Source organism: Panthera uncia, chromosome B4 (genome assembly GCF_023721935.1).
Source record: "Panthera uncia isolate 11264 chromosome B4, Puncia_PCG_1.0, whole genome shotgun sequence".
NCBI classification, from domain to species: Eukaryota; Metazoa; Chordata; class Mammalia; order Carnivora; family Felidae; genus Panthera; species Panthera uncia.
The window spans coordinates 28,118,342-28,133,617 of record NC_064809.1 but is presented as its reverse complement, the minus strand read 5'-3'; the positions used below and the strand labels follow the sequence as shown (position 1 = coordinate 28,133,617).

The window sequence follows — 15,276 nt, the reverse complement described above, 5'->3', positions numbered from 1 at the left end:
AGAAAATCAGTGTACCCTGGAATATCAAAGCCCTGCAATATCTTGAAGGAGAGAATCTTGTTTAACTTTCTTCAATCCAGTATTTCCCAAATTAATATCTTAAATATCATTGAGGAATACCTTTTTTTTTAAACATTACTTTGGTAACTATATTTGAGGCATATGTCTCAGAATGTTGTATGGGAAACAATGCAATATGTTCCTCAAGGAAAAAAATAAACAGTTACTAACCACAAAATAGGAGGAAGGCTTTCTCCCAATACCTCATAATTTTTCTTAGTCAAGTGGAAGAAACTTTGAAGCAAAGTGATTACACATAATCTGGCAGTAGCCTTCATGTAGAATAATACATAGTATCCTTACTTGAGTAGTTCATGATTTGACACTTAATTTAGTACTGTTTCTTTCCAAAAGTGATGTAACATTTATTGTCTGTGCCTTCTCTTTATACCAAGACATTATATTTATTTGCCTATTAAATAGGAAATAATGAATATTTCACTCTTTCATATATATTTTCCTACATTTATTTTTTAACTGGGGAGAGAAAAAAGTTCCTCAGATTTACATAAAAAGATCACAGATTTTATTTCTTTACAAATGAATTTTGTTTTGGGGCACCTGGGTGGCTCAGTCAGTTGAGTGTCTGATTCTTGATTTCAGCTCAGGTCATGATCCTGAGGTTGTAGGATTGGGTCCTGCACCAGGTTCTGCACTGAGCATGGAGGCTGCTTGGGATTCTCTCTCTCTTTCTCTCTTTCTCTCTTTCTCTCTTTCTCTCTTTCTCTCTCTCTCTCTCTCTCTCTCTCTCCCCCCCCTCCCCTCTCTCCCCTTTCTGCCCCTCCCCTACTTGTGCACATGTGTATGTGTTCCCTGTAACATAAAAAACATAAATTAAAATGAATTTTGTTTCAATTCTAATTGAAAACACACAGCTTTGATACTTGAACTTATTTTTTTTTCTGTTTATTTTTTGTTCTCATTAATTTTATTTTTTTAATTTACATCCAAATTAGTTGGTGTATAGTACAACAATGACTTCAGGAGTAGATTCCTTAATGCCCCTTACCCGTTTAGCCCATCCCCCCTTGCACACCTCCTCCAGTAACCCACTGTTCTCCATATTTATGAGTCTCTTATACTTTGTCCTCCTCCCTGTTTTTTATATTATTTTTGTTTTCCTTCCCTTACGTTCATCTGTTTTCTATCTTAAAGTCCTCATATAAGTGAAGTCATATGGTATTTGTCCTTCTCTGACTAATTTCACTTAGCATAATACCCTCCAGTTCCATCCACGTAGTTGCAAATGGCAAAATTTCATTCTTCTTGATTGCCGAATACTACTCCATTTTGTGTGTGTGTGTGTGTGTGTGTGTGTGTGTGTGTGTGTGTGTATACATATCACATCTTCTTTATCCATTCATCCATTGATGGACATTTGGGCTCTTTCCATACTTTGGCTATTGTCGATAGTACTGCTATCATTGGGGTGCATGTATCCCTTCGAAACTTCACACCTGTATCCCTTGGGTAAATGCCTAGTAGTGCAATTGCTGGGTCGTAGGTTGGTTCTATTTTTAGTTTTTTGAGGAACCTCCATACTGTTTTCCAGAGTGGCTGCACCAGCTTGCATTCCCATACTTGAACTTATTTTTTAATGAAAAAGTACACTAGATTTCAACAAGTTTTATTGCATTTGTGTGATGGAATTTGGGACCCTAAGTTATTAGATTTTTGTTGAGAATTTTTTTGTGAAAAAAAATTTCATGTTTTATAAAATAATTCCTCTGGGAAAAGTAAAAAATACTCTATTGCTATGCAGCATTACTTTAACCTTTTATCACTTAATGTAACGTCTTTTGCTGGTGGTTTTGTAGACTTTAGCTTAAATATATTCATTTATTTGGGGGCTCCTGGCCGGCTCAGTTTCTGGAACATGAGACTCTTGATCTTAGGGTTGTGAGTTTGAGTCCCATGTTGGGGGTAGAGATGACTTAAAATCTTAAAAAATAAAATATACACACACACACACACACACACACGTGGCTTAGATGAACATCTGACTCTTGATTTCAACTCAGGTCACAATCCCAGGGTTGTGGGGTCAAGCCCTGCATCAGGCTCTGGGCTGAGCATGGAGCCTGCTTGGGATTCTCACTCTCTCTTTAATAATTATGTGTGTGTGTGTGTGCGCGCGTGTGTGCGCACATGTGCATTCATTTATTTGGTTGAAAGCACTAACTGTACTTTTTTTTTTTTCCTTTTCTCTAAAGCTGAAAACCCGTCAAGGAACAGAACTGCTAATTCAGTCTGATAATGACACTGTTATTAATGATTGGTTTAAAGTTCTTAGTAGTACTATCAATAATCAGGTATGTGTTTGACTTAGGTAAATGTTTTTACTTCAGAGCTGTTTTTCTTTTCTGCTTTCTAATTGACTGTTGCATATCTAGTTTCCAACTTATATGTGATAAAACAGGTGGGAAAGGCAGTGGTCAGTTTAGCAATTCCCCAGGGCTCGTGGAGACTTAACATTCTCAATTCTATAATATTTGCTATTAGTGGATGTTAAATAATTTTCAGATTGAAGGATTGGTCCTAAAAGAAATCATTCAAGAAGAGGGACAAACCATTCCTAGTGCATAGTATTTATTCAATGATTGATGAATTGGGAATAGTGCTATTTGGTAGAGGCAGGTCCTAGGCAGTTATAAAATGAATAAAGCTATAGTCTCTTCATGAGGACCTTTTCTTTCCTCATGATAGCTCTCTAGCTACCCCTTAGGCGTTCTAGTTCCTCCCCTCACCCCCCTAATCATGGAGGTGTTCAGTACCCTCCCATTCCTGGTAAGTCTCCTCGTGTGTGTGTGTGTGTGTGTGTGTGTGTGTGTGTGTAATATTACACACACACACACACACACACAGCAGATATAGAATATAGAGTATATGTATATATATAACAATAATAACCAAAAAGAACCTCAAATTTGTATCCTGCAGCTGTGTTAGTAAGAGCAGGAAGAAACAAATAGGGATGCTACTTTTTCAGACTATATTCTTACCCACACTGTATGGGGACATGTTCCTGATTAAGGATCATAGGTCAGTGACAAAAAGAAAAGTGAATACTGAAGAAAGTGTGTTATGGTTTTAAACTAAACAAAGACTGAAAAAAAATTGGGAATCACGGGCTTTAGTGAAGACTGAGAAGTCTTTCAGAGACTGTAGGTGAAGCCTCATTATTAATAAGATTTGTGATCTTGGGGCACCTGGTTGGCTCAGTCAGTTAAGCATCCAACTTCAGCTTAGGTCATGATCTCATGGTCTATGAGTTCATGCCCCGTGTTGGGCTCTGTGCTGACAACTCGGAACCTGGATCCTGCTTCGGATTCTGTGTGTACCCCTCTCTTTCTGTACCTCCCCCACTGGTGTGTTCTCTCTCTCTCTCTCTCTCTCTCTCTCTCTCTCTCTCACACACACACACACACACACACACACACACACACACACAAATAAATAACCATTGAAAAAATAAGATTTCTGATCTTACTGAGGTATTCTACCTCTATGGGCATCCACTTTTTTCACTTATAAAATAGGGAGGTTGGATTTGATTGTCTCCCAGTATCCTTTTAAGCTCCAGTGTCTTTATGATGCACTCAGTTCAAAACAACCAGATTTGGAATCTTGAGTATTAACTCTTACTCCTCTTTTTACCTCTTGTAGCCAGTTATTCATTCATATACATACATACATTCATATACATACATACATATACTTCCTTTGCAGTTTGTAATATTGTATATTTCTGAATCTTGTCTCTTCCTTTCCATTTATTCCTGAAACCTGATCAAGACTTTATATGTTAGATAAGAGTCACTTCCCAGTTTTTCTTATTTCATCTCATCCCCCACCAATATGTTCCTAATAGTATTGCTGTATGAAACTTCCTAATGTTAACTTTATAATCCTCTCCTGCTCAGAAACCTTCTGTGACTCTCATTAAAATTCAACAACCCGAGCCCAGTCTGTCTTTTCAAATGTACCTTCTTTCTACTCTACCCAATATGGGCTTTCAGCTCTAGTCACTGTAATCTGTTCCCAATCCCTTGAAAAGCAAGTATGGCTGCATTCATTTAATAAACGTGAGAGTGCTTTATGCACTGGGGAGATATAGCAGCATGCAACCACATGCTACACATTTCTGTATGGAGTTTACAGCCAAAGACAGAAGATTACTGAAGACAGATGACTGAATAGTTAATACAGTGGAATGTGGTGAGGTTTATGATGGTAAGGGATATACAACTTACTATGAAAATACCAATTAAGGAGGGGCTAACCTAGTGTAGGGATCCAGGAGAGCCTTGCAGAGAGAAAAAGGGTTTTGTTTTTTTTTCCTTTCCATTTAAGCCTTATAGGATCAGGGGATAAGCCAAGTGAAAAGAGAGTAACATCAACTATGAAATTTAAAATATATACTGTTTACAAAGTGGCAAAAGATACTGTAGAAATATGCACAATAAATGTAGAAAGAAGCACAAGACTCCTGCAGGGAAGATTGTAAAACTTGACTGAGAGACATGGGAGAAAATCTCATTATATGTTCATGGATTGAAAGATTCAGTAATGTGGAGCGCCTAGGTGGCCCATTCGGTTAAGCATCTGACTTTGGCTCAGGTCATGATCTCCTGGTTGAGTTTGAGCCCCGTATTGGGCTCTGTGCTGACAGCTCAGAGCCTGGAGCCTGCTTCGGATTCTGTGTCTGCCTGCTTCGGATTCTGTGTCTTCCCCTGCTCACGTTCTGTCTCTCAAAAATAAATAAATATTTAAAAATATTTTAAAGATTCAATAATGTAGGGGCGCCTGGGTGGCTCAGTCAGTTGAGTGTCTGACTTTGGCTCAGGTCATGATCTCGTGGTCTTTGAGTTCGAGCCCCGCATCGGGCTCTGTGCTGACAGCTCAGAGCCTGGGGCCTGCTTCCGATTCTGTATTTCCCCCTCTCTCTGTCCCTCCCCCGCTCATGCTCTGTCTCTCGCTCTCTCTGTCAAAAATAAACATTTTAGAAAAAATTTAAAAAAATAGATTCAATAATGTAAAGATATGTTCTTCCAAATGATTTATAAATTTATATATTTGAGATTTTTGAACCTCCTTCAAAATCTCATGGGACTTGACAAGCTTGTTCTAAAATTCATACAGGAATATAAATTTGGTAAAAGTAAGACACTCTTGAAGAAGAAAGTGGAAGGACTTGTTCTGTCAGATGTCAAGACTTTATAAAGCTGTATTAATTAATAGAACATGGTATCCATACCAGGCTAGATATGCAGATCTATGGAACAGAATAAAGAACACATACCTTTGGACACTTTATGCTAGATTTAGCACTGTAAATAAGGAAGAATAAGCTTTAAAATAAATGGTACTGGGTCAACTGGATATCTAAGAAGAAATTAGAACCTTTTTTTATGCTCTACACAAAAATAAGTTCTAAGTGGAGTAAAGACATCAGTGTGAAAGGCAAAGCAATGCTTCTAGCTTTGAGAACTCACTTCAGTTTTTTAACCCGTAAAAGTGACTGGTCAGGCTGTACATGAGCCCTGGGATTTCTTTCAATGCCTAAAATCCATGAATTGTGAGTAATTACTAGCTATTGATACAAAGTATAATTTGCAACATCTGTTGGTGTGAAAAATTAATGTGCCCTAGGCTAGTTAGCTTTATCTTGTAGTATTAGCACAGAATGTAGCTTCATCATGTTCTGTCACCACAGATTATAGTCTGACCTTTTAAGTCTTGTTACTATAATTCTTATGCAGTCGATCTACACAAGGGAAGATAGCCTCATCATCAGTATATAAACCCATTGTCATGTGAATTATTAGCATTTTTTCTCTTTTGAAATCAGAATTAATTTCCCCCATCTAGAGGAAAAAGAATACTTTTAAAGAGTTATCAAGTATCTAAATCATATATATCATATACTAAATAGTTCCCTAAAATCATTTAGGAGGATCAGTTACTGATTATAATGAGAACTATGCTATCACATCTAAAAATAGTTTCAAAAGTAATATGTGTTTGGGAAATCTGTAATCAATAGACAGTAGAAACTGATGAAGCAATTGAAGAGGAGATACCAGATTCACCAGGAATAGAAAAGCATGATAAAGAGAAGGACCATAAAGACCCTAAGAAACTTCGTGGTAAGTTATTCTTTATATGTTTTGCTAGTAGCCTTCAGATTAACTGAATGATTAGAAAATCATTTCTGCTTTTGTTCTCCCATATTCTGAAGAAGGCTAGGCCTGTTACAGGCATTGTCATGGACATATAACAATGTAAACACATGAAAATTTGATTATTTTAATTCTTTACTACCTATTGTTTGTGCTCTCAACTTTCCTCATATATAGTTCCTTTCAAGAAATTTACTTTTTGGATATTTTTTATGGTAACCAAAAAAGAAATCAGATTGATGGCAATGTAGGACGTTATTCACGTGGTCCCATTCTTAGTGTAGAAGTAATTATGATGAGATTTTGTTAGCTTAAAGTACAAATAATTGTGATGGGTATACATATCTCCAGACTCCTAGTCCAGTAAGGATACTGCAGGATAGGGACTTGTTTATGTTTTATAGACATTTTTTTCTGGTCATTTTACCTTCTAAAACTGATGGAGAGTCAAAGAAGGTATAAGTAGTATCATTTATGAAACACTGAATATAAATTAAAATAACCAGTGTCTTAGCACATATACCAAAGAAGGTATAGTTCATTGTCACTGTTTAGTGATAAAAATGAAATGTTTTGCTTGATTTATCACTTTGAAATTGGGTCTGGGTTAGCTTGATTCTTCACATATTACTCTCAAACTGTGTTAAAGTTACAATAACTGAATTTATAACTGATTTTTACATTTGAGATTAATATGTTTTGAGTGCTAGGTGGAAAAACTTTCATCAAGAAGTTTTTATTTTATGAAATGCCTAATATCTGTTTGTCTTAAGCCATGAAAGTGTCCAGCATAGATTCTTCAGAACAGAAAAAAACGAAGAAAAACTTAAAGAAGTTTCTTACACGGCGCCCCACTTTGCAAGCTGTTCGTGAAAAAGGTTATATCAAAGGTAGATAGAAGTGATGTTTTTACTAATGTTGGCCAAAATCAGAAATAAGACATTTTAAAATAAAAACTGAAAAATTTTTGACTAGTAAAAATGTTTTAATTCTTTAGAGTTACCAGGTGCATTGGTTAAAATACATTTGAGTGATTAAAATTGATATTTTAATGCACATGAAGGGTTTAACTAAAACATTGAACAGACCTAAATACCAGACAACCCTGTACCAGAGGAATTACAGGGATGTGATGGATGGATAGGAGACATGACTATAATAAAGATTTTTAGTTTTGAGATGCACAGATCAGAAGAAATTTTGAATAATTGATCCCTAACACAGTAGAAAGAAAAATATTGAACAATTTTATCTTGATTGTTTGCTTTCAGTTTTCATTTCAGGTGATTTTAAAATTCATATAAGGTGTGTTTTCCTAATTAATTTTCATATTTGTTACTTCATTTATAAGCAGTAATAGCAATAATGCACTAACAGGATCTTTTTTTAATAAGAGTATTCTTTAAAATCACATATACTTGTGTATGCCTTTAGTTTTTACAAGCACTTTTAATTTCAATGATTTCTAGTACATGACTCAGTGACATTAATTAGTAAATAAAGATATAGGTAAAGGTAGTATATAACACATACATGTCTTTGAAATTTCAAATAAAGACCATCACTGGAACATCTGTTTGCAAAGCATCTAAAATACACAAATGGGTTTCATTAAAAAGATACTTAAAACTAGGTAGAGTTCAGCCAATTAAGGGATTCAAATTAGCAACCTTAAGAGTTATCGGTAAACAGGGACTCTGAGATGATGCATATGAATTTTGTATATTGAGTTTAGAACTTTAAAAAAAGCCTGACAAGTCAATGAAAAGAAACTGCTATTAATTTGTTCACCAGGCTTTTTCATTGAAAAAGGCAGTTTCATTGAAACTGCTATTAATTTGTTCACCAGGCTTTCTCTATATTTTCATTGAGAAATATAAACTGTTGGTGCTTTATAGTGTTATGCTGCCTTACGGTGATAGGAGATTGTGTTTAGCACTTCGAGTATTTTGTTTTCCTGGATACTTAGCACAAATGTGTCATGTCAGAACCGTGCTTTTTTCTTTTTTTAATGTTTATTTTTGAGAGAGAGAGAGAGACAGAGCATGAGCAGGGGAGGGGCAGAGAGAAAGGGAGACGCAGAATCCAAAGCAGGCTGCGGGCTCTGAGCTGTCAGCACAGGGCCTGATGTGGGGCTCGAACCCACAAACCACGAGATCATGACCTGAGCCAAAGTCAGACACTGAACCGACTGAATCACCCAGGCACCCCGTGCCGTGCACCATGCTTGTTTTAATACTTAAAGAAATATTTCAGTATTTACTAAGTGTTAAGTGTTCACCTAGGTGCCATGAATACCTACTGGTGTTCAAGAATTGCAAGGTCCCTGCCCTCATGAAACTTACATAAAAATGAGAAATGGACAAGATAACTTCAAATAGTGCTGACTACTCTGAAGAATTTACCATAGTAATAGAATAGAGAGTGATTGTAACTGGGTTGCCTTAGGCTGCTCCTAAGGTTTTTCTAAGTAGATGATACTTTAGCTGAGGGTGAGAGTGAAAAGAAGGAGCCACGTTTGGGAGAGAGGATGGATCTCTGCAAAAGGTGTAGAAAACAAAAAGGCTCTCAGGTAGAAATGAGTCAGGGTGTTTGTGGTGTTTAATAAAAGCAGGACAGTTGAGTTGTTTGAAGTGGCATTGGAAAAGGGCAGGCAGATCACAGAAGGCGTAAGTCACAGTTGACGGTGTCTGGCACGGAAATGTCTTTGATAGCACTGTGAATGGTTATCACCATGTTGCAAACTAAGTTTTAGCAAGGTGGTTTATTTTAAAAAATAAATCTCTTTCAGATCAAGTATTTGGAGCCAATCTTGCTAATCTGTGTCAGAGAGAAAATGGCACAGTGCCAAAATTTGTGAAGTTATGTATTGAACATGTTGAAGCATATGGTAAGAGAATGATTTTTTTATGTTAAACATACTAACCCATTGTTTTGCCATCAAAATCCCTAGGATTTTTATGATTTTTGAGTGATAGAACAGTTGTAAGATATTAAGAAAAGCATCTTGTTTGCAAAAAACTTACGTGTTTATACTTATTTTAAATTAAGACCTTTGCAGGCACCTGTTGAATGTTCTGCACTTCTAGTTGACTAAGCGAATGGTATTCTTTGAAGCCATTTGGAGTTGGCATTTGCTTGAGATGAAGAAGGTGATTATGAAACTGAGTTTATTAAGAAGTGGTAGTGTAGAAGGTTGTGTTTACTTATCAAGAGAGTGTTCTTTCTCTTTAAAATAAAAATGAGATCACAGTTTAAAACCGTTAAATCAACTATGAAGTGTCTCAATAGACCAACCTTCTTATGTCATTTCCTGTTAAATAAGACTTAAACCAATTTATATTTTGGTTAATGTTAACATGTTTATAATACTTATACCTTTATTATATAAATATTATACTTAGAATTTATATTATACAAATATATATTTTTAATAAAATAATATCTTGATGGTAATCACATTAACTTGTATCTGTACCTCATCAAAAACATCTTGTATAGTTAAAACATTTGCATAATTTGTAATTTCTGCCAGTTTCAGATCTTGTCTCTGATTTTTCTTGACAACACGCCTTTATTTGAAGTTATATGAAGAGGCACATTAGATAGTGTGTGCTTTGTTAAATGTGTACAGCCTTATCATTTAATGAACATTTGAATTTTTTAGGCTTAATGGGATGAATTTCAAATGATTCTATTCCATATATAAAATAAGTTAAACTCTGTCAAATTATCAATAGTTTTTATAGAACCTTTACTTTTTAATTGCTAGTTTATATTAAGTTTATTATAAGCACTTAATAGGACAGCCATGTTTGAAAGAGTGCTTTAAGATATACATCCACATTATAAATTGTGCAAAAAAATGGATGCGCTGATTTTACTGGTTTCCTTTACCTGTTGAACTATCCGCAGGTGCAGAAGTTTATCTTAAATTGTTAGTATTTCAAGTTTGATGAGGTGATTTTTTTTTGAAATCCACCAGCTTCATGATAAACAAAGTAGAATTGTTGCTGTTTATTAAACATTTCCACCCCCTCTGTCTCTGCCAAGCATCTATAAAAAGCCAGTTAGAGGAAAAGAGCATTTGCCCATTTGATTTTAGGCTAATGTTAATGAAGAACAATTGTGAAACATGCAAGCATCTTTAGAAGAGGCAAACACCTACTTTAAACACAAAAATACTGTAATTTTCTTTTAGGTTTGGATGTTGATGGGATATACAGAGTAAGTGGCAACCTTGCTGTGATCCAGAAACTGAGATTCGCAGTCAATCATGGTAAGATTGTACTCCCTATTGTTATCTGCAAAAACTCTCATAACTGTTAGAATAAGTTTAAAGTAAGTTTAAAAAATTTCCTATTCTGTTTTTCAGATGAGAAGTTGGACTTGAATGACAGTAAATGGGAAGATATTCATGTTATCACTGGAGCACTCAAAATGTTTTTTCGAGAATTACCAGAACCTCTTTTTACATTTAACCATTTTAATGATTTTGTTAATGCAATTAGTAAGTATGTCATTACACTCAGTTTTTTTTTCTAGATGTTGAAAGTCCTCTGTACTGATTAAGCTACTACATTCTGTTTGATCTTTTAAATTTTTTCAAAGGTTTTACTTCAGAAATTTTAAATGTGACCACCAGATGTCACTGTGTATTACCAAATATCAGGTTCTAAACTATGTCACTGTTTTCAATTTCATGCAAAATCTCCAGTTTTTATCTTTTTTTCAGAACAAGAACCAAGACAGCGAGTCGCTGCTGTTAAGGACCTAATCAGACAGTTGCCAAAGCCAAATCAAGATACAATGCAAATTCTTTTTAGACATCTCAAAAGGTAAGAGGTTTACCACAAAAGAAAGAAAGAAAGAAAGAAAAGAGAGAGAGAGAGAGAAAGAGAGAGAGAGAGAAAGAAAGAAAGAAAGAGTAATTAGGGAGAAAAAAAAAAAAAGGTAAGACAAATGCATGGTTATGAGATGTGGCGTGGTACCCCCAAGGCCAGGTCAATGTCACTGAGACGTTGGTTCAGATCCCAGCTGAGCTAATTGCTATCTTTGTAACTTGAAAAAGACCATTCCTTTGGGCCTAGTACCCCATAGGCAAATGGTCTGCTATGAAAGATATTTACTTAAAGTAAATATTATATGTAAGCATTTATATAATACCTAGCACATAAGTGTCCAGAAATTGTTGAAGTTAGTTAATATGAAGATGAGATTGGTTAAGTGATGAATATTAAATTTAAATTACCCTTAAAGCCATCATAGCTTACTGCTGTAGTTGTTACATATAGTTGTCACTATAGTTATTACAGTACTATATTTATATAGTTACTATAGTACTATATACTGTAGTTACTATAGTTACTGCTTAGCCATTTTAATAACTGATTAAAGTGTTCTGATAGAATACTAGAATACTAAAATAAATTATCCCAATGAAGGAGATTTAAAACACACATAAAATGAGTAAAATGAAAAATTAATCTCTGTACCCTAATGAAATTTTTTTCCCCATCAATCTGGTGGAGTAATTATTGTTACCTGAATTGTAGCTCATACTTGCATCTGTGTCTTAATTTTGTTAGAGTATATACAGTTGTACCTTTCAGCTGTGTTTATCCAAAAGAAACTTTCACATGGTGTTTGGACTGAGTTCTACTTGGTTAAGTACTTAGTTTAGGAGAATAAGCATTATTTCTCATTTCTCTTTTTTTAAATTTTTTTTTGTTTTTGAGAGAGCAAGAGCACGAGTGGGGAGGGGCAGAGAGAGAGAGAGAGAGAGAGACAGACACACACAGAGGCAAGCAAGCTCTGTGCACAACCTGAGCTGAAGTTGAACACTCAATAGACTGAACCACCCAGGCGCCCCATTATTTCTCATTTCTAAATGCAAACTGTTTATAATACAATTTGAAGAATTTTTCCTCTCTGCTTACTCTTTTAACAATTTATTTTTTCCTTCTTAGAGTTATAGAAAACGGAGAAAAAAACCGAATGACCTATCAGAGTATAGCAATTGTTTTTGGTCCCACTCTGTTAAAGCCAGAGAAAGAGACTGGTAACATAGCAGTTCATACGGTCTACCAAAATCAGATCGTAGAATTAATTCTTCTGGAAATAAGTTCCATCTTCGGGCGTTGATTCTTACTGAAGACAACCTGTGGAATAGAAGTTGGATTCGATCAGATTTCAAACCCTTAATATGATGTGTTTAATTTTGGACCAAGCAGTTACTCTTTGATTTTGCACTTTTTGGAGGGATCAGAAGGGAATGGGAGAGTCAAGATGTGTGTTAGGCCCTCATATTTGCTGCTTTGTTGCAAGTTGATATAACTGTGTGTAATTTTGAATTAATTTTATCCTGAATGTGTGCATTTCATACTCTGAATTTCAGTAAAAATCAAAACTTGCAATTCTAACCAGTCGTATACACTGGATAATTTGGTAAGAAAAGTTTGTTTTTTTGTTTTTTTGTTTTTTTCAAACTGGATAATGTAGAATTTCTTCTCGTGATTCGTTAGATTCATCACTTGATAGAACAGTACTCACTATCAGTTATTTTGAAGACGCTCTTGGGCATTCTAAACGAAATGAAGTACATCCTTTTTGAAACCTGTGTATTTTTTTTTTCAGGGTTTCTGCATGCAGTGGTAGTCTAAGTACTACAAGTCACTATAACCCAGATGTAATCCCTTGTGCAGCCTTGCTGCCTTTAACTGTGTTGCACAGCATCCTTACTGGATGGATGTCTTAGTTGTTTGTTTGGGCAGCACACTAATATTACTTAACACACTGTGATACTGGAGTTTAACTTAGCATAAGTCAGTTCAGGGTATTTTTGGGCTGTCTGTGCTATACTGATTTGTAGCTAAGCATCCTAATTCTGTCTAGTGCCATACTGAGTTCTTGGTATGACCCTGTGGAAACAGACATTAGTTGATGTAAATATAAGCTAAAGACAATGTCCTTTAGCTTATGTATATAATTTTGTTGTATAGTCTCAGAGTACATCCTAACCTGACATTTCTAATCATGATATTGGTAATCTTTTCCGTGAATATTAGGTTTCCTCCAGAAATAGGCTGTTATTTGAGAAACTTAACTGTGTGCACTTTTAGATTTTAATTACATTTACAGGCAAATCACTGTAATGCAAATGGTACTGGAAAAATACTGAATAGACTTGCTAAATGGCAAATGCACTACAAGAGGAACCTTTTAGATAATTTAATATGTACAGAATACATTAGAAAAAATTTATTACAGAATTCTAACTGCAGTATGAATAGTGGAAACCCATATGTAAATTAGATGGATGTCAAATGGAAAATGACATTGCTAAATTTGAGAATTTCTTTTTACATTACTAATGTAGGTTGATTTGTACAATAAAACAGGGTTTGGAAGGTTTTGTTACAGAGAGCATGGTCTGTTAAAGATATTTTAAGATGTATTTTTCTAGATTAACTGATGTATATGAAATGTCTAATCTGAATAAAGAAAACTATAAGAGGTTTAGAGATTTTCCATTGGAAATGTGCATTTTGGTTTTACTTTTTTCTTGTTTTTGCATTTACTGGCATACTCTTATACCTCATTTTTAAAAAATCAATTGAATCCAGTATTTCATGTGGTAAATATGTTTTCCTCATTTTCCACACCTTTTCTGCTCCCTGCCATGCCAATACCTCCTCCACTATCCCCCCCTCCAATTTTTATTTCTTCATCAATATTTAAAAGTGGATACTTTTGTAATTGAGACTCTTTTCTTAGAATTGCATTTGTAATTTACAGATTGCCTTCCTTGGGAACAAATAGTTTTTGTATGATCTGCCTAAAAATCTCTCACCTGAGTTTTGTGGTAAAAATATTGTTTGTTGTTGTGATCTTGTTGGATTGGTAACAAACCAAGCTACTTGATAGCTATGAAAAGCAGATTGTTTTGGGCAGGGAGAAAAAGCCCCCAAATGAGAATGTTTATATTTGCCTAACAATGTCCTGAACAATACAATATGCTTTAGAACTCACCCATATAGTGATTGTATGCCAGCAAAACAGTTAGACTCAAATCAGTGATGCTCTTTTTCTTGGTAGCTGTGGACATAACAAAGATTAAAATTGTCCTGTGTTTCTTGTTTCAAAGTACATACGTGTGTATGTGGGGTCTTAAATGTTTTATTAGTCTACAGCTAATTCGTTTATTGTAATATTGTATGTACAGTGAGATAAATGTCTTGTGTTTTCATCCTTTGTGAATTAAAAATTCTCACTTTTTTTTGTAATAGCAAAACCAGTAATATTTTCCTGTCTTGATAACTTGATTTTTAGTAGAAAACATGTTAAAGGCTGAAATAAATTGTCAGTGGAATTTCATTTGCTAATAGGCCTTTTCCTTCAAAATGTCATTTTAAAAAGTAGTTGGAAATTGAAAGGAAAAGTATATTCAAATATGAATTAGAAGAAAAATGTTCATTTAAATTTTACAGCAGTAAAACTACCTTTTACTCTGGAAAAATGATGTTGTCTTCGATAGAGGCAAATCTGCAAATACATATATATATATTTTCTTGTGGGAAAAGCACCAATGGGATAATTCAGCCAAACTGGGCTGAGGCACATGTATGTGTATATAAATGTGTGTGTGTGTGTGTGTGTGTGTGTGTGTGCCATTGCTTACATACAAATGAAAATTTCATTAATAATAATGGCAGATATCTGGAGACCTTTGTGTTATTTTAGTTCTATCCCATGATTCTTTGTAAGCCTGTAATATTAGATGTTAAGATAGCAGTAAGAGGAGAAAGAGTTATTCTGTAATTTTGCCAAGAGATTCTTTTTTAGCTCATGGGAGAGATCCTCTAATTAAATATTTAAAGTAAACATGCAGTTTCCCATGACACTAATTTCTCCAACATATTTAGGCTTTTAAAAGACACAGAGGAGTCTACAACATGTCATTTTAGTAAAGAAGAAAATAAAAATAGTTAAATGGGCATCATGCTGTCAGTGGCCTAATAAAAGTCAAGTGTTC

The 15,276-nt window shown here is 34.8% G+C and overlaps 1 protein-coding gene across 4 annotated transcripts in view; it reads left to right on the top strand.

Annotated features, from left to right (window-relative positions):
• The window catches only part of ARHGAP12 (Rho GTPase activating protein 12), a 121,957-nt gene extending 107,197 nt beyond the window's left edge, over nucleotides 1-14,760 (top strand). For 3 of the 4 annotated variants that reach the window (XM_049624776.1, XM_049624777.1, XM_049624779.1), the window contains 8 exons: nucleotides 2,274-2,372; nucleotides 6,107-6,209; nucleotides 7,016-7,132; nucleotides 9,034-9,132; nucleotides 10,444-10,521; nucleotides 10,618-10,752; nucleotides 10,978-11,080; nucleotides 12,212-14,760. In XM_049624776.1, the coding sequence (XP_049480733.1) occupies nucleotides 2,274-2,372; nucleotides 6,107-6,209; nucleotides 7,016-7,132; nucleotides 9,034-9,132; nucleotides 10,444-10,521; nucleotides 10,618-10,752; nucleotides 10,978-11,080; nucleotides 12,212-12,386 (909 nt within the window). In that variant the 3' untranslated portion in view covers nucleotides 12,387-14,760. The remainder of the gene's footprint in view (nucleotides 1-2,273; nucleotides 2,373-6,106; nucleotides 6,210-7,015; nucleotides 7,133-9,033; nucleotides 9,133-10,443; nucleotides 10,522-10,617; nucleotides 10,753-10,977; nucleotides 11,081-12,211) is intronic. The other variant, XM_049624778.1, reaches the window with a different exon arrangement.
• Nucleotides 14,761-15,276: the final 516 nt, after the last annotated feature.